The sequence below is a fragment of the Carcharodon carcharias genome, chromosome 18, assembly GCF_017639515.1.
Source record: "Carcharodon carcharias isolate sCarCar2 chromosome 18, sCarCar2.pri, whole genome shotgun sequence".
Lineage (NCBI taxonomy): Eukaryota > Metazoa > Chordata > Chondrichthyes > Lamniformes > Lamnidae > Carcharodon > Carcharodon carcharias.
Genome location: NC_054484.1, coordinates 30,493,692 through 30,517,977, shown reverse-complemented (window position 1 = coordinate 30,517,977; position 24,286 = coordinate 30,493,692). Strand labels below are relative to the sequence as shown.

The 24,286-nt window shown below is 42.3% G+C and overlaps 1 protein-coding gene across 6 annotated transcripts in view; it reads left to right on the top strand.

Annotated features, from left to right (window-relative positions):
• Positions 1-11,856, top strand: part of eva1c (eva-1 homolog C (C. elegans)) — a 142,379-nt gene extending 130,523 nt beyond the window's left edge. For 4 of the 6 annotated variants that reach the window (XM_041211773.1, XM_041211777.1, XM_041211774.1 and 1 more), the window contains 3 exons: positions 4,209-4,283; positions 7,630-7,722; positions 10,818-11,856. In XM_041211773.1, coding sequence (XP_041067707.1) covers positions 4,209-4,283; positions 7,630-7,722; positions 10,818-11,218 — 569 coding nt within the window. In that variant the 3' untranslated portion in view covers positions 11,219-11,856. The remainder of the gene's footprint in view (positions 1-4,208; positions 4,284-7,629; positions 7,723-10,817) is intronic. The other 2 variants (XM_041211778.1, XM_041211776.1) reach the window with 1 other exon arrangement.
• Positions 11,857-24,286: the final 12,430 nt, after the last annotated feature.

Below are 24,286 nucleotides of genomic sequence, written 5' to 3'. Positions count from 1 at the left end.
ATTGTCATATGGCTTTCCATTGTAAAGCACCTTGGCCTCAATGGTTGAGTTGCTCACTGGTGTTGGCAGTCATGTTTTAAAGTGAGTATCCCTTGTCTCCAGCAGCCAGTCGGTAAGTCTGTTTCAATGTGCAAAGGGATCAAGGAAGGTGGACTGAGGAGGGGCAAAAACATCATGGCAGCTGCCTGGGAATTGTGCACACACCTACATAAATATGTCTTTTGATTACACACCAACTGCACATTGATGGAGTGGAAGCCCTTGCAGTTGATGAATATTCCAGAGTGATCTTAATTTGCACATGTGCACAGTTGTGAAGTCCCACATTAGATTTTTTTTATTTGTTCATGGGGTGTGACTATCATTGGCAAAGCCAGTTGTTATGATCCATCCCTGATTGCCCTAGAGAAGATGGCAGTGAGCCACCTTCTTGACCTGCTGAAGTACATATGGTGATAGGTACATCGACAGTGCTGTTCGATAGGGAGTTCCAGGATTTTGACCCAGTGACAATGAAGGCCTGGTGTTACAGTTCCAAGTCAGATGGTGTGTGACTTGGAGGGGAACTTGCAGGTAGTGTCCTCATACACCTGTTTGCCCTTGTCTTTCTAAGTGATAGATGTCACAAGTTTGGAATGTGCTGTCAAAAGAGCCTTGTTGCTTTACTGTAGTGCATCTTGTAGATGGTACATACTGCAGCCACAATGCTCCAGTACTGGAGACAGTGAATTTTTGAGGTGGTGGATGGGGTGCCAATCAAGCAGACTGCTTTGCCTTGAATGGCATTGAGTTTCTTGAGTGTTGTTGGAACTGCACTCATCTGGGCAAGTGGAGAGTATTCCATCACACTCCTGATTTGTGTCTTGTTGATTAGCTGCCGACAGCCACAATCATCTTCATTTGTGCTATAACTCCAGCCAGTGAGATTTTTCCCTGTTTTCCCCCAATTCCCATTGGCTTCAGTTTTACATGAGTGATGCCACATTCAGTCAAATACTGCCTTCATTTCATGGCAGTCGATCATAACTCTGAAACTCAGCTCCTTTATCCATGTTTGGTGCAAGTCTGTGCTGAAATCTGGAGCCAAGTGGTCCTGGCTGAACTCAGCTGAGCATGGTGAGCATGTTATTTGTGAGTAGGTGCTGTTTGTTAGCTTTATCAACAACACCTCTCATTACTTTTTACAAATTATATCAATGATTTAGATGAGGGGAGTGGAGGCATGCTAGCTTTAATTTGCAGATGACACTAAAATAGGCAGGAAAGTATGTTGTGAAGAGGACATGAGGTTGCAGACGAATATGGGATAGGTTGAGTGAGTGGACAGAAATATGGCAGATGGAGTATAATGTGGGAAAATGTGAAATTGTCATTTTGGCAGGAAGTATAAAAAGCAGAGACTTACTTAAATGGAGAACGGCTTCAGAATGCCGAAGTGCAGAGGGATCTGGGTGTTCTAGTGCATTAGTCACAATAAGTTCGTATGCAGGTACAGCAAGTAGTTAAGGCTAATGGAATGCTATCTTTTATTATGAGAGGAATTTAACATAAATGTAAGGATGTTATGCTTCAGTTATACAGAGCATTGGTGAGGCCACATCTCGAGTATTGAGTGTATTTTTGGTCTCCTTATTTAAGGAAAGGTGTAAATGTGTTGGAGGCGGTTCAGAGGGGATTTACTAGGTTGATACCTGGAATGAGTAGGTTGTCTTATGAAGGTAGGTTGGACAGGCTGGGCTTGTTTCCACTGGAGTTTAGAAGAGTGAGGGGTGATTTAATTGAAGTATATAAGATCTTGAACAGAATTGACAAGGTGGACGTCAAAAGAATGTTTCTTCTTGTGGGGGGTGAGACCAGAACTAGGGGGCTTTGTTTTAAAATTAAGGATCGCCCTTTCAAGACAGAGATGAGGAGAAATTGTTTCTTTCAGAGGATTGTGTGACTTTGGAACTCTCTGCCTCAGAAGGCAGTGGAGACGGGGTCATTGAATATTTTTAAGGCGAAGGTAGATAGATTTTTGTTAGGCAAGGGAATCAGAGGTTATTGGGGGTAGGTGGGAATGTGGAATTCAAAACACAAACATATCATCCATAATCTTAATGAATGGCGGCTCAGGCTCGAGGGGCCAAATTGCCTACTTCTGCTCCTATTTTGTATGTTTGTATGATTGAGAATAGAATAATGGGTGGTAATTGGTCAAATTGGATTTGTCCCACTTATTGTATCTGTACTAGAACCTGTGGATAGCCAGCTAGAACTGCAAACCCGAGTACCTGCTCAAACTGGCTGGCATCATCTGTGGCAAATTTGACACAATTGCCTACCCTAGCAAACAAACCGTTAGTTGCATATCTTTTACATTTGTAGGTGGTCAACTGAGAGACTCTACAAGTGTCTCTAGCAGAGCCCTGAAGGAACAGAGGGGAAGAAGTTCAGGGCAGTAGTGACTTTGACAGCCACTAGTAAAGCATGGCCAGCAGATCCACTTGGCAGCACGTTTTGTTCCAGCAGGTTGCAAATGTCTGCCACCACTTGATGCATGACCTTGAATCTCCTGAGGTGCTGGTGTTCCAACATGTCAAGGAAATTTACCCTGCTTGGTTGGTATGGCTTCCTGCAAGCTGTCTCTCTCTGCGCTGCTCATCCCTCTCCCCTTTGGAGTAGTGAGGCGCAAGTTGTTGTTACTCCTGCTGGTTCTCTCCCTGCTGCAGCTGGTGCTGTTGATGCTGCTGGTCATCTCGGTCCCCATCTGACGTCCAAAGTAAAACAGCACGAGTGGCACCACGCTGATCTGATGGATCACAGCTTCAAAGTGGAGATCAGATACACAAACCTCCAAAGTTGTGAATGTAGCATCTTAAGTTGTGAAATTGCCTCACGGCATTAGTATGGTGAATAAAATTCAGACAGTAAGAAACCAGTTGTGAGGTTTCAGTACTAATTGGTGTCTATTGCTGTCACGCCCTCAGTTGCCACTGTGTTCTCACCTTGCTTTCACTGGTGAGTTCCAAGAAACCTGGGAAACCTCTGTACCCACAGCCAAATTCCAAAAGCCATTGCAACATCACTCTAATTGAGTGATTAACATACTAAAAGTGACAACCTACCCTTCTCAAAGGGGAGTTCTTCAGTGCACCCTGGTGAGTTTCAGTTGCATTTCCAAATGCTGTCAATTTCCACACTTTTAACCCCCACCCTCTCCCAAACCCATATGCCCCTGCAAGTTAAAATTCACCCCAAAGGAATAGGGAGTTCGAAGAGAGGGTATGCTATTCTGGAGGGGTTACAGAGAATCAGGGGAGCAGTTGGGGGATTAAAGCTATGAATGCTTTTGCTATGGCGATGAGAATTTTAAATTGGAGATATTGGGAGACGAATGAGGGCGCAAACCTAGTAGGTGATTGGATATGAGCAGCAGAGTGTAGGGATGAGCTGAGGTTCATGGAGGATAGAGGATGGGAAACTAGTCAGGGAAGTATTGGAATAATTGAGTCTGGATATGACAAAGGCATGGATGGAGATTTCAGCAATAACTGGGCTAAGTTGGATCAGACATCAATAGCAGTTTATTGCATTTTTAAAAGATTTCAATGCTGCCTTTAAAATTGAGGCTATGTAGAGACATAATGAAGTTGCATACTGATGATTTTTCATAACTGATATATCTTTGCATAGGAAACTGTTCATTGCTCATTCATTTATTTTATGTAAAATAAACTGGTTGCTCATTTGAAAATATGCCTTGTTTTAGTGGAACGTTTTCAGTCTGCACACGGCAGCGTATGCAAATTCTCACACCGGGATTTTCCAGCCCCCGCCACGGCAGGTTCGGCGAGCCATTCAAACGTCCATTGACTTTGGCTGGACCAGAAGACCCCGCCAACAGGAGGGGCTGGAAAATTCTGGCCTCAGTAGCTGATAGGTCATGCTATTGCCTAACTAGATTTTGCACATTGAAAAATTCACCCTGGTTCATAAAGAATATGAGGACCACTTATAGGAGTCACCAGTAATGCAGGACCTGAAAGAACAACTGATTCACAAATCCCCAAACCTTAGATTGCCTGAAAATATACAAATAGAAGACAATCTATGCTACTATTTGGTCTGAGAATATTGTATGGTTCATAAGCTACATTAAGGGACAAAGGCTATAATTGCTGGTTTTTTTTAATATAACTGAAGGTCCTTTTTAAAATCTTTTCCAGTTTCCAAACTGTTGCTACAGGAAGCTGATCCAAGTTTCTCTGGTCTGACACCTTCATGGGTTTATAACGGAAATGGTAGGTTTACTATCTATTGCCACTTCTATAATAGCCCGATCACTGATCATCATCATCAGCGGTCGCTCAGAATTGAGGATGATGTCCGCCAGGCTTGGTGAGATTTCAGGTGACTTAGGAGCCCAATTCTGGATCCACATGTTCTCCCACAGTTTGGGGTATATTGTTGCGCAGGGGAGTGGAAATCGAGCCCCGGATTGGATTCCTTCTCCTTCCTCTGCCGCTGCCATTCCACCTCGCTGTCAAATCGCTGAGCCTCGAAGTGGCTTGCACCTTGATGGACCAGGTGGTGCCATACCAAGCAATCGGCAGCATTCTCCTCCTGGTCAGTGGTGTTAATGCCTCCGTGCTTTAGGGCAACCTTGAGCGTATCCTTACACCTTTTCCTCTGGCTACTCTTTGAGCGTTGGCCAATGGAGAGAACCTGCCGAGGGAGGCGGTTTGCGGGCCTCTGAACGCAATGGCCTGTCCATCGGAGTTGGTTCAACAGGAGCAGGGCTTCAATGCTGGTAGATGCAGCTTCATGAGGATGCTCGCATTAGTCCAGACTCCTCCCAGGATTCAATGCAAGCACCGCTGCTGGAATCTCTCAAGGATCTTAATGTGGTGCTGGTAGACAGTCCATGTTTTGCTGTAATAGGGTTGGAAATGGTAGGTTTACCACCTATTGCCACTTCTATGACAGCCCCATCACTGATAATGCTGCAACTTGCAACATTCACTGCCTTTCTTTAATACATTATAGTTAACCAATAAGCAAAAGGTGCAAGCACAGCAGAAACCATTTCGATACATGGGATGAAATTTAATCCAGTCTGTCGCAACAGGAAACATGGTGGCTGGGCCCACTTAATCATGGGAGAGGCCACATGTCAGTCTACCAAGACTCCTGGAATTTAATGGTGGCTCAGGAATTAAATGGGAGGCACAGGTTCTTCCCGCCTCCCAAAGGTCACCCTTCAAATCTTGTCAGGTTTGCCAGTGGCCTACCAGTGTGCCAGCATTGTCTGGCACCCAGTGCCCAATCAAGGGATCCAGCTTCGAGAAGAGGGGGGCTGCTAAAAGCCATCCTTGCCTCTGACGCCCTCCAACCCCCATGCTTCACCCCTCCCCACGACTACCAACCCGCTCTCACTCATCTGTGTTCAGGGCTTTGATGACGATCCCTGGTAATGTCCTTGGAGCATTACCAGCAGCATCTCCCAATGGACCTGCCAGCTTCTGACTGGCAGTGCTTGATGGGTGGGATTCCTGTCCCCAGGCCCCATGAAGTGCTCAATGCTGTTTTGTCAGGCCTCCCCCACAGAAGCAAAGCAGGGCTCCCACCTGTTCTTCAACTGATGTGCAGAATCTCCTTTGCTGGTGTTAAATCCAGAGCATCTGGGTAGAAGCGCTACTATGCGTTTTATACAGGGAATGGCACATCAATCATCTGCTTGATATATCTATGCACAGCAAATTAGTTTATAATGTGGATATACCCTGTGGTAGCAAAGAAGAATCTAAGATAGCCTTGATAGTCTTTGATAATGCATGCAGTTTGGCTACAAGTATCTTTGTTTCAGAGGTTAAAGTTCTTTAACAGCTTCCTGTTAAATCTGTGAATGAAGTTCTCTCCTGAGATGAAAACAGGGAGTGCTGGAACAACTCAGCAGCTCTGGCAACACCTGTGGAAAGAGAAACGGAGTTAACGTTTCAAATCTAATGTGACTCCTCTGACATTGCTTGGTTGCTCTGCCTGAACCTATAGATATATCGTATATGCCCGTGCAAAAGTCGATCTCATGTAAAAGTCAATCCTGACTTAAAAGTTCATAATTTTTCATGTACCTTATGTAAAGGTTAACCAACATGGCTTTAAGAAGGGCAGGCCAACAGTACAGGTACTAACTAAATAGATTGTTTCATGTGAGTTGGAGATGGGTTTTTATAGCGAGGAAATAAAATCTAAAACTGAAGGAAATGTTTACCGCTCATTATCCTGAATTCACTCCTATCCTTTGCCTCACGCTTGTAGGAAATGTTGTTGCAGTTCTTCCACTGGCACAATCACCCGCTGATGGGTTTAATCTTGATCCCTATTTCCATGGAGAGGGCCTTGGCTTTGCCCATTACCACTGGTCAGGAAATTAAGCTTTTCTCCTTGCTGGCCATCCAGAACTAGCTGCGCAGGGCTTTGTCGATGGTTTTGTTCTTTCCCTCTTACCTGTGCTTGTGCTCCAGGTTCCCACCGCTCGGCCATTCTTTCCCACCAAGCAGCCGTTCCTCTATTATCTCCTGCTCCTTATTGATGATTTTGGAGATGAGGCGGGGGTGAACCCATTACTCCCAGGCAATCCCTTTCTGTTTGAAGGAGGAGTTGTTCAGCTCCAAGGTGGTCTGAACTTTCTGAGCCAGCTTGATGGCGCTCCTTCTGAATTTGAGAGTCTCTAAACTCCTAACCATGATCCATGCTTTTTGACATATCCAGTTGGCAGTGCAATTGTATACTGGATGTTTTTTGTTCTTGTGCGAGGAAGGAGTCAGGCAACATATACAGGCAAGGGAAGTATAGAAGCTAACAGGCTATTTTTTGAATTTCACTCAAGATTTTGTTTTGGCCTTTGTTTCATGCTGAATGGGCCCAAATCAAGCATGCATATTAACCTCTCAAAAATATTATTTATGTAAAAGTCAACCCTTAAACTTTTGCCTAAAATATTGGTCTTAAAAATTTGGCTTTTGCATCGGTATATGCAATAACTGCGCGGCTAGTAGCAAATCTGATTTCTCTGCCATCCCTTCTGAAACCAATCTGTATACCTTTAAATAGAGTGGCAGGAGAAGGAAAGGTTTCATCTAACTTTAAGAGATTACTTTCCATCATGCAATAACCAGATGGACCTCTAATGGGCAGACATAGCGCTGGGTGGGAATTCTGCATAGGATGTAAGAAATTAAGGGCAATACCACCATTGACATGGATTTTCAATCTCTAGTGAAGCTCTTGCATATTCTGTGTGCTATAAGCGACTAAAGGTGACCTTTCTTTTTCACCACCTTACAATGACTTTCCTTGTCCTTGTGGTTCAGATGAACACTAAAGACCCTGTGACATTAGTCAAAGAAGAGTAAGTAGTTTTCCAGTATTCAGCCTGAAGTTGACCACCACTATATAAAGAAAAAACCACCATCAAGAAAATTGGATTAAGTGGATATATCTCATTGCTGTTTGTGGAATCTTGTTAGAGACTGTGTTTGTCAACATAATGGTAGTCACCACACTTTAAAGTAATTAATTACACAATGAGATGCAAGCTATTCGGTTACAGATAAGTTACTTTTTAAAATCTTTTTGCATTTGTAGCCAATAAGTCCTTGGATCCTCGAGAATCCAGGTTCTCAATGAAAGGAGGCAAAATCGTTATCAGCACTCTGGTTATATTTGCTTACATCAAAAGTAGGTATACAATATTTTGATGCATATTAATTGATATTGGGGTAATACTGTGTTTCATGGTAATTCAATGTGGGTGATCTTTTAAGATCTGATAGAAATGATCAAAATTAGTAAGAGTTTTGGTTTGTAAACAAAGAAAAACTATAACCACTGATCAGTGAGTCATTATTGACAGCGTAATTTTAAGAAGCAAATTTAAGACTTAAACAAATGGAGATTACTTTTTACTCAAAAGGTTGTTAGGACATTGAATGCCTTACCCAAACAATGATGGAAGCATATTCAATACTCACTTTCAAAAATATTCATTGGTTTCATTTTTTTAAAAAAATTAAGGGCAGAACAATGGTATGAAATGGATAGCTTTTTTAAACAGCCAGTACTGAATGATGGGTAAATGGCTTCCTTCTGTGTTGCAAAATTCTGTAATTATATGAAGATATAAATTGGGTCTGGCCCAAGCTGCTGTTAGTCTTTGATAAATAAGTGCAGAATGTGGATATTTTGCTTTCAGATTAAGGTGAGGTATATGACGTATTTAATTTGTTTGATCACAGCCTTGGGTCTTTCTAATGACTAATGCTGAAGACAAAACAAGGCTTTATGAAATTATCTTGCAGAATCATCATGCAACTGTAGAGTCTCTTTCGGTATTTTGAATAAACCAATTTCCCCCGTGACACCCTGGTCAATTATGTCAACACTCTGAAACTGCTCTGCCCTTCCTGCAGCACCTTCCCATGCAAGGACAGGTGCTGGTAAATATTCTACTATGGCAATTTTCTGCTCTGCTAGACCTATCTATAGTTAATTTTACTTGTCCCATTTAGGCTTTCACCATAATCTCCTTCATAATTTGCACTTTAATAACTTTCTACCCTGTCACAGACTTTCTCATTTTTCTTCACTCCACTCCTTCTCCCAACACCCCTTTCCCTGCCCCTGTACTTGCATAAAAACTGTTACATCTCTAACTTCTTCCAGTTCTGTCAAAAGAACCTAAGAAATAGGAGCAGGAGTAAGCCATATGCATCTCAATCATGCTCCATCATTTAGTAAGGCCACAGCTGAACTTTATATATATCAATTCCACTTACCTGCCCCATCTCCATATTTCTTGATTCACTTAGTCACCAACAATCCATTGATCTCAACTTTGAATATACTCAATGACTGAGCATCCTCAGCTTTCTGGGGTAGAGAATTCCAAAGAATCACAACCCTTTGGATGAAGGAGTTTCTCCTTATCTCAATCCTAGCTGGCCGACCCCTTATCCTGAGAACATGTTCCATAGTTCTTTTAACAAATGATAATTATTAGTTATTTCTGGCCCAGAAAAGGAACCTCATTCCTTCAGGTAGTTAATTGTTTTTAGGGATTTAAATTTAAATTTGTTTTTTTTTTCTTTCTTTTCCTTGCTGTCTGTTTTTTTTTCTCTCACTCCTAACCCAATCTTTCCTCAATTTATCTTTCTGCATCTGATTTGACTTAAGTCTTCCACTGTAATTCACCTTCCTTCTCAGTTGCTCCTCTGTTTATTTCTCAACCCATAAATCATGTTGGTTAAGAAGATAGACTGTTAATCCTGCTGTTCATTAAGATGCCTTGTGCCCTCCCCAAGCAGTTATTAGCTTCCACTTCCAGAAAGTTAGGGCACAAAAAAATTTTGCTCTGAAGACGGCGGAAAAATTCTAACAGTTTACGCCCTGCTCCAGCGCAGTCTGAACTATTGCTTTTCGAGAAACAATAATATCTCATGTTGAATTTTCCTAAGAAACACCCATACCTTGTGATCTGCAAGAAAGCTGCTCACGATGTGTTAATTTATTAACTTGTTCCTGGCTAGAATGGCTTTTACTTGAACTGCAGAATCATGATTCTGTACCTGGCCTCAAGGCCCCTGGACTAAGAATTCCTGTCCCGATACGTATCGTTATTCCATACTGGAAAGGGCTTGTACTGACATTCACTAAGGGCAATAGTAGGATTGATTGTGATGCCTAAGAACAGAAGTAAACAACTCAGTCCCTCAGGCCTATTCCTCACCAGTTAACGAAATCATGGCAGATCTGTGTCTGAGCTTCATTTAGAATATTAGAATCATGCAGCAGAGTCCATTTTGCCCATCATGCCTCTGCTGGTACTTTGAAAGAGTGATTTACTGACTCCCACTGCCCTGCTCTTCCCCCAGTGGCCCAGCAGATTTTTCCTTTTCAAGCCTATATCCAATTCCCTTTCGAAAGCTACTATTGAATCTGCTTCCACCAACCTGTCAGGCCATTCTAGATCACAACAATTTGCTATTTAAAATAACTCTCCTCATCTCCCCACTTGTTTTTTGCTCAAATATCTTAAATCTATGCCCCCTGATTGCCAATCTTCTTGCCAGTGGAGACAGTCCCCTCTTATTTAACTCTATCAAAACTTTTTTATTTATTCACCTTGGTTCCATGTCTTAATACCCTTAATATAACAAAATCTATCAATTCCAGTTCTGAAGTTCTCAAACTGACCTAGCCTCAACAACTTTTTCAGCGAGTTCCAAACTTCCACTAACCTTTGAGTCAAGAAGCTCTTCCTTACATCCCCTCGGATGGCTTAGCTCTAATTTTAAGGTTATGTCCCTTGTTCTGGTCTCCCCCAATGGGAGGAAATAGTTTCTCTCTCTATCTGCCCTATCAAATCCTGCAATCATCTTAATCACCTCAATTAAATCGCTTATGAATCTTCTGTAGTCCAGGGAATGTAAGCCTAGTCTAAGGAACCTGTCTTTATAATTTAATACTTTAAACTCTGGGATAATTCTGGTGAATCTACTCTGCACTCCCTCCAATCTATCCTTCCTGAGGTGTGCCTGACACTAATGTAGTACTCCAATACTGTGCTCCCCAAAGTTGTTTTGAATGTCTACTTTCACTGTATAGGCTTCTGAATTAAATGAACAGCTTTCATAAATTATAATTGGAACCATTTCATTATATTGAACAATATCTCCATATCTTTGAAGAACAATTTTGTGTTATTTTTAAACAAATTGAGTTTTAAAAAGGATGTTTGCATCATATGTAAGCACAATGTTTTTGTGTTGTTACAGGTAACCCAGAAATGGTTGCTTTATTGTTTGTATCCAGTGTCTGCATTGGCTTGATCTTCACGCTGTGTGCATTAGTGATTCGAGTGTCCTGCAGACCAGATCTACAAAAAATTTGCAACAGGAACTCTGATGATAGGAAAGTGGACAATTGTCAGGATAAGGATGGCAATGAGGGTAGCAACAATGATGATGAAGATGAAAGTAGTGATGATGATGAAGAAAGTTCCTCAGACTTTTCCTTTGAAGGATTAACAAAACTTTATGGGACATTAGGATCCAACAGTACCGAAGCAGCAGAAATAGCTGAGCGGATAGAACGTCGAGATAGGATAATACAGGAAATCTGGATGAATGGAGGTTCAGAACTGCCTGTCATAAGAAATCTTAACCAGTATTATTGATAACTAAGAATATCAAAGTCATCAGTGTAGATGCATTGGCAATTTACTATGGTGGACATGTCATAACATAATCTTTATTATAACTACAAAGTACTTTTTATTTTTATTTCTATTGATCTCTCTTTAGTTACAGGTTCCTTCTATGAAGGAAATTGATTATTGTAAAATGTGTTAAGTGAAGTCACAAATGAATATTTTTAACAGGGTGAATTTTTTGGCCAGACCTCAGCTTCAAGGAAAGCACTGTGAACAATTTATTCATTTATCTAGTTTACTGTGAGTTTAAAATTTTCAAAACACTGTGCAGATCGAAACATTTCAATTGGATCAGGTTATTCTTTTGACATAACCATTCTAAAACAGAGGTGTTCCATCTCTCACCGTAACAGATTCCTTAGGCTTATTGGTGTACATTTTACTCATAGTCTGAATAAAAGCAACAAAAAGATAAAGGATCAGAGAATGGTTTCAGTGTACCATGACCTTACCATGAATATGAGCTTTCTGCTAAAAATACTGTTAAGATCATAAGAAATTGTCATTGAACACTGAATATATCTAATTGCATAAAGGCAGCAATGTAAATATTGATTCTTCCAGTCTACTTCTTTTGTATAAAAATGCTGCTTTTCTTTTCACTAGTTGAGATTTAATGATAATACTTAATTCCTCAAACATAGACACCTGTTGACATTTAAATATCACGTGACCCATTGTATATGATGTTGTGTTCTGCAAAGTGAAAATGCTGCTAAAGGTGGTTTTAAGGACTATATTTACAGTCAAAACATACCTTCCATTTTGTTTGAAAAATATGCACCAAACAAATTGAGTGTATTATCTACCAATCATATGGAAAAATCTACCCAGCATTTTCCACTGTATCATCCAGTACAAACTGCACCAATGGAGAATTATGATATAAAATCAGCATCCAATTGTATTTTCCAATCTTGTACTTCAGTTGTTGAAAGGATATCAGCCATATGGTGTACGTTCCCTTTTACCCCCATTCTGCACAAACAGGAAACTGTGGAGAACGGCTTTAAGACAAGAGATGCAGCAATAGCTAATATTTTCTTCAATAGTTTTTAATAATCATGCCAAGTAATTTCAGGATGAACATTTATATCTGAGATAAAAAATAAGATGCTGCAGATGCTGGAAATTTAAAATAAAAACATGAAATGCTGGAAAAACTCAGCAAGTCTGGCATCATCTGTGGAGAGAGAAACAGAGTTAGCATTTCAAAACATTAACTCTGTTCCTCTCTCCACAGATGCTGCCAGACTTGCTGAGTTTTTTCAATATTTCCTTTTTTATTATATCTACCTAAGAAGTGTCTACCATTGGAAAAACATCAACATAATAAGCAAAATGATTGTTAGATAAGTGAATAAGTCACACTTAATCACCACAGACATTAAAAGTGCAAACAGATCTGCAATGTACGCCAAGATTAAAGAATTGTTAAGATATTAATATGAACAAATGATGAAAATGCCTTAATTTCTGAGAGATACTCTGCCTCTGAGCAGTGTGACACTTTATCAAGCCCTGTTTTGTTATTCCATGTGTTAGAGACTTGGTTATTTTCATCAATCATGCATTACATGAATTGTAGTAACTTAAATGCAGCTCCTTTAAAGTATTGGGACCATAATTATTTGCTTTTCATGAGTTAAGCACAATCATGTTTGGTGAAGATTTTGCAAAATTTCATCATGATATTCACATCAGTTTACATATAGTGTATGTTAAATTAAGACAAGTATTTTCTTTGCATCAGCACAGAGATACCTCTTTGTAGACAATATAACAGGTTGCCATTATGATGCTGAAGGATGTTGAGAGCTGTCACCTCACAAGGAGGAAGTTGCCAAGCATGAAGAAGGGGCTGATGTGGGTTGAATGTACCATCAGGTGGTGGAAGGACATTCCTTGCACCAAAGTATTCTCTACATAATCAGATTTGTAGCTGAAGTACCACAATTTATTAAGCCATACATACATAATGTAAAAGGCTCTTTAGGGTCATATTTGAGAGGTACTATCCCGAAGATATTACCAAAGTTTCTTAACAGTAATCCAGTTTTAAAATACTCATTGAAATGGACACTGAATAGATGGACCCATATAAATGAATAATGAACTTACTGCTGCTTCTTGCACTGTCTTTCCCTCTTCTTCCTTCATTGGAAAAAATCCTTACAGCAGTCAGCAGCCTTCCATAGGCTTTTTGCACCTGCAATTCTAGCTACCAGCATGATCTGATTGACATTTGGATGATTATAAGTTCATGAGTTCAGCATGTTTACAGACAGTCACCAGAAGTGGACCCTGTACCATTCATAGCTCCTCCAGACTCCCATCACACTGAAATCAGCAGCACCTTGGATTCTAATTGTGTGGCCTTGGGGACAAACAGGCATTATGCCTTGAGTTATTATCATATTTAGTGAACAACAGAAAACAGACAGTTTCATAAATTTCATGTCTTAATATTTTCTACGAAACTGTTGAATATATGAAATTATAAAGGGGAAAGGATATTATAATTGTTTAATTCTGATTCTGCACACAAACAGTTTAAGTAGAACATGACAGTTAACAAGCCAATATTCTTTAATTTTTAATAGCATTTTATTGAGATTAGTACAGAAAGCTAATAAATAGCTTGGCTTAAAATTGAGGTAGATACTAATTTTATTTGCAGCTAAGTGGAAACAAATATTTTAGTACAAGAAATTCAAGGTGATAATTACAATATTCTTCCAAACTGTCAATATTTATTTAAATTTTTTTAAATGGTGAGTAATGTAAATAATGCCTGCTTTGAACTCTAGTTATACACTGAAGTCCACTGGGTCTTCATTAAGTAGGCTTAACCTTCTGATGTGAGAATTTTGAGGACTTTAGGATTCTGCAACAATGCCGCATTCAACCTCCAACTTTTACAAAGATATAAACATGTGAATTCGGAGCAGGAGTAGGCCACTTGGCCCCTCGAGCCTGCTCCACCATTCAATAATATCATGGCTGATCTGATTGTAACCTTAACCCCACATTCCTGCCTACACCTGATAACCTTTCAAACCCTTGTTTATCAAGGATTATTTGCCTTTGTCTTAAAAATATTCAAAGACTCTGCTTCCGCTGCCTTTCAAAAAAGTGATCTCCAAAGACTCACCACCTTCTGAGAGGAAATAGTTCTCCTCGTATCTGTCTTAAATGGGCGACCCCTTATTTTTAAACAGTGACCCCTAGTTCTAGATTCTCCCACAAGAGGAAACATTCTTTCCATATCCGCCCTGTCAAGACACCTAAGGATCTTAAAAGTTTTCAATGAAGTTGCTTCTTACTCTTCTAAACTCCAGTGGACACAAGCCTAACTTGTCCGATCTTTTCTCATAACACAATCCGCCCATTCCTGGTATTAGCCTAGTAAACCTTCTGAACTGCTAATGCATTTATATCCTTCCTTAAATAAGCAGACCAATACTGTACACAGTACTCCAGATGTGGTCTTACCAGTGTGTTGTACAATTGAAGCATACCCTCCTTTTATATTCCCTACTTTTGTATTCAATCCCCCTCACAATAGCTTTTCTAATTAATTGCTGTACCTGCATATAAGCCTTTTGCAATTCATGCATGAGGACACCCAGATCCCTCTGAATCTTAGGCCAAAATTTTTAGCTTGTCAGGCAAGTGCGTGCACAACCAGAACGAGCGTAAAATCATGCGCAATGACATTGGGCGAGCGTCCCAACATCATCACACACTGACTTGATATTTTGGTCGGCAGGCATGCGCGGGAGTCGGCAGCATGACTGCCAACAATTAAAAGGCCTACTAAGGCCATTAAAGTAATAATGGAATCAAATTTTTCGCTGCCCGTCCAACTTTATGGTTGGTGGGCAGGTGAAAAGGCCAAGCGGCCTTTGGATTTTTTTAGGAAACCTCATCCAATGCTCAATTTGTTAACTTTTCTTTAAGTATCTATAGAAAATCTTACTATCTGTCTTTATATTTCAAGCTAGCCTTCTCTTGTGTTCTAATTTTTCCCTCCTTATTAATCTTTTTGTCATTCTTTCTGTTCTTTATATTCTGTCCAATCTTCTGACTTACCACCCAGCCTTGCGCAATTATATGCTTTTCCTTTAAGTTTGATATTATCTTTAACTTTTTCAGTTAACCATAGATGGTGGGTCCATTCCTTGGGGCAGGATTTTTCCTATGGCGGGCGGCAAGAGTGGGCAGGTGTGGGCGTGGAGCTGATCACCGCCTGTGATCAGCTCCGCACTGCCATTTTATGTGGGCGGGCCAATTAAGGCCCGCCCAGTGTAATTCAAGGCCAGTAGTGCTCAGCACTACCTGTGTGAGCAGGGGGAGGAGTGAGAGTCAGGAATGTGCATGTGCGCAAAAGTGAGCTTCAGTCTCCCTGAGGCACAGAGCTGCCTCAGGAAGATTGAATGTATATTAAAATAATTAAAGAAATGATTTGAAAATTTATTTAAACATGTCCCCTCATGTGACTGTGTCACAGGGTGGGGACATGTTTTTATATTTATGAAAAATTAAATAAAAGTTTCAGGAAACCTCATCCCACTCGTGGATGAGTTTTCCTGAAAAATGCGAAGGCCGCTTGGGCTTTTCACTAGCCTAGGTTGTGCACCATTGAACTAGGGTCTTCTGGTTCAAGAGTAAGCATGATAATTAATCCAAGCTGACTTCTAAATGCAAAAATAATGCCAACAAGCTATTAGTGCAGCAGCTTCAAACAAAAATTAACCTGTTGCACTGAGGAATAGGGATACACTAGAATCTCTCACGTCGAATAGTAGTTATTGCAAACCGGTTACATGACGTTGTGGAACCAATTTTTTGCCTTCTCACCACGTTGTCTGCTCGCGCCGCCAAACACACCCGCCGCCGACGGGTTAGGATTAATTAATGATCTCATAGTGAGGAAACCCTAGGGAGCAGCAATCATAACATGATTGAATTTTACATTCAGTTTAAGGGAGGGGAGAGTTGGTCCAAGGCTACTTAAACTGGAGCAATTATGAGGGCATGAAAGCAGAACAAGCAAAAGTGAACTGGCAGATGAGGTTAAAGGATAGGTCAATAGAGATGCAGTGGCCCGCCAACCTTCAGGTTAGATTGGCAGATTTCAATTAATTTCTTAATCACCTTAATAGGCTGTTTACATTCTGTCGGGCATGTAGCTGACTCCTGTGTGCGCCCGCCAAATGAAATATCGCGATGATGCACGATAATGTCAGGATACACGCCCGACTTTATCGCGCGTCATTTTATGTGTTGGCATGTCAGGTCTGCCTGTGCATGCCTACCTGAAAATTCTGCCCTTGGAATTTTTCTTTCTCATTGGATTGTATCTATTCCGAGTATTCTGAAATATCCCTTTTAAAGGTCTGCCACTGAATCTCTAATGACTTATCCTTTAACCTCCTCTGCCAGTTCACTTTCGCTAGTTCTGCTTTCATGCCCTCATACTTGCTCCCATTTAAGTTTAAAATACTAGCCTTGGATCTACTCTTCCCTCCCTCAAACTGAATGTAAAATTCAATCATATTATGATTGCTGCTACCTAGGACGCCTTCACTATGAGATCATTAATTAATCCTGACCCGTCGGCGGCGGGCGTATTTGGCAGCATGAGCGGACAATGTGGTGAGAAGGCAAAAAATTGGTCCCACGACGTCGTGTAACCAATTTGCAATTGTCTGCTCTGCCCATCAATGGCAGACCGCGTTTTCCGCCTTCGAATGTTGGGAACTTCATGGTAATACATCTATGTAAACCCAGCTTGCTGGAACCATCCCCCTACATTGGTCATCTGAGCACACCAGGTGATTGCACACTGACGTGTTTCACAACTGTACATAAGTGATGGGGACTTGGCGACTGCACTTCGCTCGGGACTTCAAGGTTTGTTTGCCTACCTTGCTTTGAGCTTACGGTTATCAGTGCCAGGCTTCGCAGGCAGCACCACATCACTTTTAAGGGGGCTCACAGACAGGTCTCTACCTACCAGTCCAGCCGTAAGGTGAGCATGGCTTTTCAACAGCTGCAGGGCTAGGGCTGTACTAGGGAAGTAAGGATGTGTGTGGGGGCACATGTTGATCTTTGCAAGCAGCCTCAAGATTGTAAGGGCTGAGGAGGCAGTCTCCACAGGAGATGAGGCCAGATGGAGATGTGAGGGTGTGTATGAGAGAATGAGTGGTGATGTCCCTTGAGCTGGCAGTGAGTGAGATGCCAGTAAGTGAGATGCCAGTGAATGTGTGATGGGCTTGAGTGCATGAGTGATAAGAATGACTGCCTTACGCTGGCAGCACAGATGAGATCATTCACCCTCTTTCTGCATTGGATGGCCAACCTCTTTTGTGCAGCATTGGCACTTAGTATCACTGTCATTGCCTATCAAGCCAGAGTGGTAAGATTGTTGGGCCTCCTGCGGCTAGAGCAGGGGTAGATGACATCACAATGGGCCTCCATGGCGTCCAAAAGGCGTTCCAGGGATGCATCACTGAATCAGGGCGTAGCAGTCTTTTTGCCCTTTGGAGCCATGTCTTCTGGGCTACTGTCCTGGACTGGAAACACGGAGAGGTGTGCACGTGGCTGCATTTTAAATATGGCACCTGGCATGAGGAAGCAGCGAGGTGATGTTATAGCAGGCAAATGAGAGCCCGCCCACCATCAAAATGGTGTGTTTCCTGGGAATGCATGATTAATGAAGTGGGATTGGGATGATACTGCGTGAAAAGCCACCATTGCAGCCAATGGGTAAAGCATTCATTTTCCTACCTGCTCCCACACTTAGAGCAAATCTGTGACGATTCTGGCCCAGGTCTTGTATAGCCTGTTCTCTGGTTGGCTCCAGAACGTGCTGTTCTAAGAAATTATCCCTAAAACACAATGAACTCCTTATCCAGGCTACCTTTTACCATCTGATTTATCCAGTCTTTTTTTTTATTCATTCATGGGATGTGGGCATTGCTGGCTAGGCATTTGTTGTCCATCCCTAATTGCCCTTGAGAAGGTGGTGGTGAGCTGCCTTCTTGAACTGCTGCACTCCATGTGATGTAGGTGCACTCACAGTGCTGTTAGGGAGGGAGTTCCAGGATTTTGACCCACTGACAATGAATGAACGGTGATATATTTCCAAGCCAGGATGGTGAGTGACTTGGAGGGAACTTCCAGGCAGTGTTCCCATGTGTCTGCTGCCCTTGATCTTATAGGCAGTAGTGGTGGTGGGTTTGGAAGGTGCTGTCTAAGGGGACTTCATGAGTTCCTGCAGTGCATCTTCTAGATGGTACACACTGCGGTCACTGTGTGCTGTTGGAGGAGGGAGCGAATGTTTGTGGATGTGGTGTCAATCAAGCAGGCTGCATTTTCCTTGATTGTGTCAAACTTCTTGAATGTTTTTGGAGCTGGAGTCATCCAGGCAAGTGGAGTGTATTCTATCACACTCCTGACTTGTTCCTTGTAGATTGTGGACAGGCTTTGGGGAGTCAGGAAGTGAGTTACTCGACACAGGATTCCTAGCCTCTGACCTGCTCTTGTAGTCACAGTATTTATATGGCTAATCTAGTTCACTTTTTGGTCAATGGTAACCCCCAGGATGTTGATAGTTGAGGTTTCAGCAATGGTAGTGTGATTGGTAATGCTAATGTCAAAGGGAAATGGCTAAATTCTCTCTTGTTGGAGATGGTCATTGCCTGGCACTTGTTTCATGTGAATGTCACTTGCCACTTGTCAACCCAAGTCTGGATATTGTCCAGGCCTTGCTGCAATGTCAATATTTAGATTAAAATCCCCCATGATTGATGACAAACTTCCATTATTCCTTCCTATACTCTGCCCTACCATGTGGTTACTGTTAGGAGGCCTGTACAACACTCCCACAAGTGACTTTTTGCCTTTATTATTTCTCATCCCTACCCAAACTGTTCCCACATCCTGGTTTCCTGAACTTAGGTCTTCCTTCTCTATTGTGTCAATGCCATCATTAATTAATAGAGCCACCCCTCCACCCTTTCCTAGCTTCTTGTCCTTCCTAAAATGTCATGTATTCTTCAACATTCAGATCCAAATCTATATCATCCTGCCACAATGTCTCTGTAATGGCTATCAGATCACGCTTATTTATTTCTATTTGCATTCTCAGTTCATTTGTTTTGTTACAAATGCTACATGCATTCAGATACAGAGCCTTTAGTTTTGTCCTTTTATTATTCCTGTAACCTCTAGCCTTACCTACTGATGTACTCTTAGCTTTGTACTCTATCCCTTCCTGTCACAATCAATGTTTATCAATTCCTGTATTAATACAAAAACAAAAATAACTGGAAAAGCTCAGCAGGTCTGACAGCATCTGCGGAGAGGAACACAGTTGACGTTTCGAGTCCATATGACTCTTCATCAGAACTAAGGAAATAGAGAAATGAGGTGAAATATAAGCTGATAGAGGGGGGTGGGACAGGTAGAGCTGGATAGAGGGCCAGTGATAGGTGGAGGCAAAGAAGAAATTGCCAAAGATGTCATAGACAAAAGGACAAAGGGGTGTTGAAGGTGGGAAAAGAAAAATATATATTTTTTAAATTATAAATTATTGGAAAAAGGGGGATTGGAAAGGGGATGGAGATGGAGGAGAGAGTTCATGATCTGAAGTTGCTAAACTCAATACTAAGTCCGGAAGGCTATAAAGTGCCTAGTTGGAAAATGAAGTGCTGTTCCTCCGGTTTGCGTTGAGCTTCCCTGGAACATTGCAGCAGGCCAAGGGCAGACTCGTGGGCAAGAGAGCAGAGTGGAGTGTTGAAATGGCAAGCGACAAGGAGGTCTGGGTCATGCTTACGGAAAGACTTTTCCCACCTATTTTTAAAATTTATTTCAATCTATTGTTTTATCTCCACCTTTTAGCCCATTTCAATCCCTTTCCACCACCCCACCCCTACTAGGGCTATCTGCCACTTGCTTGTCCTGCTTGCTACCCTTAATGTCCCCATTAGCATACTCCTTAGATAATATCACCACCGTCAACACCCCTTTGTCCTTTTGTCTATGACATCTTTGGCAATCTCTTCTTTGCCTCCACCTATCACTGGCCCTCTATCCAGCTCTACCTGTCCCACCCCCCTCCACCAGCTTATATTTCACCTCATTTCTCTATTTCCTTAGTTCTGTTGAAAAGTCATACAGACTCAAGGTGTCAACTGTGTTCCTTTCCGCAGATGCTGTCAGTCCTGCTGAGTTTTTCCAGCTATTTTTGTTTTTGTTTCAGATTTCCAGCATCTGCATTATTTTGCTTTTATCATATTTTAATACCTTTCTCTCTTGCGTTGTCTCTATTCTTTGATTTACAACATCTTCCAAAATGTGATCCCTTGCCCCCACTGTTTAGCTAAAACCCTCTCCAATTCCCTAGTTATGAGGCTCGCTGGAACACTAGTCTCAGCACAGTTCAGGTATAGACTGTCTCAATGGTACAGATCCCACTTTCCCCAATACTTGTGCCAGTGCCCCATGCACTAGAAGCCACTTCTCCCATACCAATCTTTCAGCCACACATTCATTTCTCTAATCTTATTTGCCCAATGCCAAATTGCATTTGGCTCAGGAAACAATTCAGAGATTATTACTTTTGAGGTTCTGCTTCTTAATTTGGTGCCTAGCTCCTCATACTGACAATGCAGAACCTCTTTCCTAGTTTTACCCATGCCTTTAGTACCTACATGGATCACGACAACTGGATCCTCTCCCCACCACTGCAAGTTCTTTAGCTCTGAGCAGATGTCCCAAACCCTGGCACCAGACAGGCAACGCAGCCTTCTGGATTCTCGCTCTTTGCTGCAGAGGAGAGTGTCAATCCCCCTCACTATGCTGTCTTGCACTAACACTACATTTCTTTTCACTTACCCCCACTTGACTGGCTTTCTGTATCACAGTGCCATGGCCAGCCAGCTCATCCACCCTGTAGCCCTCACTCTCATCCAAACAAGCTGAAAGAACCTCAAACCTGTTGGACAAAAACAAAGGCTTGGGATCCTGAACTCCTGCCCTCCTGGATCCACTTATCTGCCTTACTTGCAGTCACACGCTCCTATCCCTGACCATTGACCAAATCAGAAGTCCCTGCCCTAAGCAGTGTGACTGCCTTCTGGTACAAAATATCCAGGTGCCTTCCCCCACCTCCCACCTCCGATGTGTCACAGTGGCTACAGCTCAGCCTCCAGCTCAGTAACTCTGAGCCAAAGCTTTTTGAGCCTTAAACACTGCAGATCTGTTTTCCCTGGATAACACTGGCATCCAGGAGTTCCCACATGCTGCAGCCATAACACATAGCCTGCCCCGCTTCCTTAATGTGCCTTTATTAACTACTTGAATTACTTTATTCAATTAATTATTTCGTCTTTTTTATAAATTTTATTAACTTTACCACCAGTTTGTATTCTTTTTAAACCTTGAATAGAATACACATTAACCACTTACCAGGTACACACCACTTAGCTTCTATGACTGGAGTAGAGCAAGAACCAATTCTGACGGTGAAAAAGTTAGAAAAGGCAAAAGCAAAAGAATACCTGCTTCCCTTTCTCAACCAACTCACTTAGTCAGCCAACTCTGGCACTCTGTTTAAATTCAACTCCTTAACCACACCGCTCCGGCACTCTGTTCAAATTCAACTCCCTTAATCACCCAACTCCAGCACTCTGTTCAAATTCAGCTCCCTTAACCACCCAACTCCAGCACTCTGTTCAAATTCAACTCCCTTAATCACACAACTCCGGCACTCTGTTCAAATTCAGCTCCCTTAACCACCCAACTCCGGCACTCTGTTCAAATTCAGTTCCCTTAACCACCCAACTCCAGCACTCTGTTCAAATTCAACTCCCTTAATCACCCAATTCCAGCTCTCTGTTCAAATTCGACTCCCTTAATCACCCAACTCCGGCACTCTGTTCAAATTCAACTCCCTTAATCACCCAACTCCGGCACTCTGTTCAAATTCAACTCCCTTAATCATCCAACTCCGGCACTCTGTTCAAATTCAACTCCCTTAATCACACAACTCCGGCACTCTGTTCAAATTCAACTCCCTTAATCATCCAACTCCGGCACTCTGTTCAAATTCAATTCCCTTAATCATCCAACTCCGGCACTCTGTTCAAATTCAACTCCCTTAATCATCCAACTCCGGCACTCTGTTCAAATTCAACTCCCTTAATCACCCAACTCCAGCACTCTGCTCAAATTCAACTCCCTTAATCACCCAGCTCCAGCACTCTGTTCAAATTCAACTCCCTTAATCACCCAACTCCAGCACTCTGCTCAAATTCAACTCCCTTAATCACCCAACTCTAGCACTCTGTTCAAAGCTGCGCTCAGTGCTAAGTCGCACTGAAATGTCTATTATATATCTTTCTGAAACTATGGAGTTAGCTGACCCCAGTTGTGGAAAAACTGGTTTATGCTGTTTTTCTTAATTAGCTAACTTCAGCTGACCTTTGGTAGAACCCGAAACCCTGCGTCAGGCTGGGAAATGTAGAATTTTAGACAGTAAATTTCAGTTAAATGCTAAATACAAACAAAATTAGATTTTTTATAAAGAGATTTACACTCCCTTACTCACCCAATCTGCAGGCAATCAATGCTAGATCACACATTTGAAGAGATTAGGATTTCAGGTGAGCACTGGGTTAAAAGTATCTATTCTACATTTCATTAGCAATTTTTTGGCCAAGTGAAAGCATCTCTCAGGAATCTCCCAACCTAGCGTAGGACTCGTTGCATTCCTCAGTTTCTAGGATGTTTCTAGGTTTTCCTACTGGATCCCAATTTTGGTCTCCAGTTGGTGCTCAGCTGGATGAGTATTGTGTATTGAGTATTGGATGAATACTGGGGATTAAAAACAGAAAGTGTGGGAAACAACCAGCAGGTCTGGCAGTATTTTTGGAGAGAAAAACAGAGTTAACATTTTGGGCCTGTGACCTTTCATCAATTTATGTGAGCCATAACTTCCTCAGAGTGCCAATCAGTGTCAGATTGTCACTCCGTGACCAATTACTTATGGGGAATTTATGGGGAATTTCTTCCATGCCTGTCTCGCCCGACCTTCCGACTTAGGCCAGGCGAGATCCAGGCTGCTCAGCTGTCTCCGAAGCCCAGCACCGTCGGATTGAAGAAGGACATGCCCCTTTTTTACAGCACTAGCTACATAAACCAGGTAAGCTTAAAGATCCCATCAAAATTGACAGGCCAGGGAGAAGGTAAGGCTTTAAGATAAGTGGATAGGATTTGGTAGGTGTGGGGGATTGGGGGATGAGTGGGGGTGTGTTAGACATCGGCGGGAAGGGTGATTGGAGGGGTTAGATATTGGGTTGTGGGTGTGAGGGGAATCAGACATTGGTGAAGGTGCAGGGGGTCAGGCATTGGGGGTGGAGGGGTTCGGACATCGGGGGAAGCAACTGGGGAGGTTAGACATCGAGGCGTGAGGGTGGGGGGGTTCAGACATCAGAGGTGGGTTGGAGGTCATGGGGTGGTCGGTTGGGTCGGGAGGGGTGAGGTGGGTGTCCGGTTGGATCAGGTGTAGTGTGCAGGATGGGCAGCAGGGGTGAATGACATCAAGGAGTGAGTTGGAGGTCAGGGGGGTCAGTGGTTGGGTCGGGGGGTGTCGAGCCTGCGTGTGTGGGTCGGGCCTCCCGGGATGTGTTGGGTCATGGGGAATCCTGTGGGGAGTTGTGGATTGGAGAATGGGGAATACTGTGTGGAGAGGGGTAGTTGGGGGGTGTGTGGAGACCCCCAGAAGGTCAGGGGTATTGGGGGAGCGGGGGCAGGGGGGAGGTGGTGGCGGTCTGTGCCTTTACAATTGTTCCCAGAGGTTAGAAGAGGTTTTAATTCTTCTTACTTTTTCTCAGTAACTATTTGTGTAACACAGCCTGAATTATCTGAAGTTTGCAATTTAAACTGCATTTTTGGATGGTTCCTAGAGCAGGACAATTTCCCAGAGAAAGTTTGCACTTCTGGGAAATTGCTATGCAAACC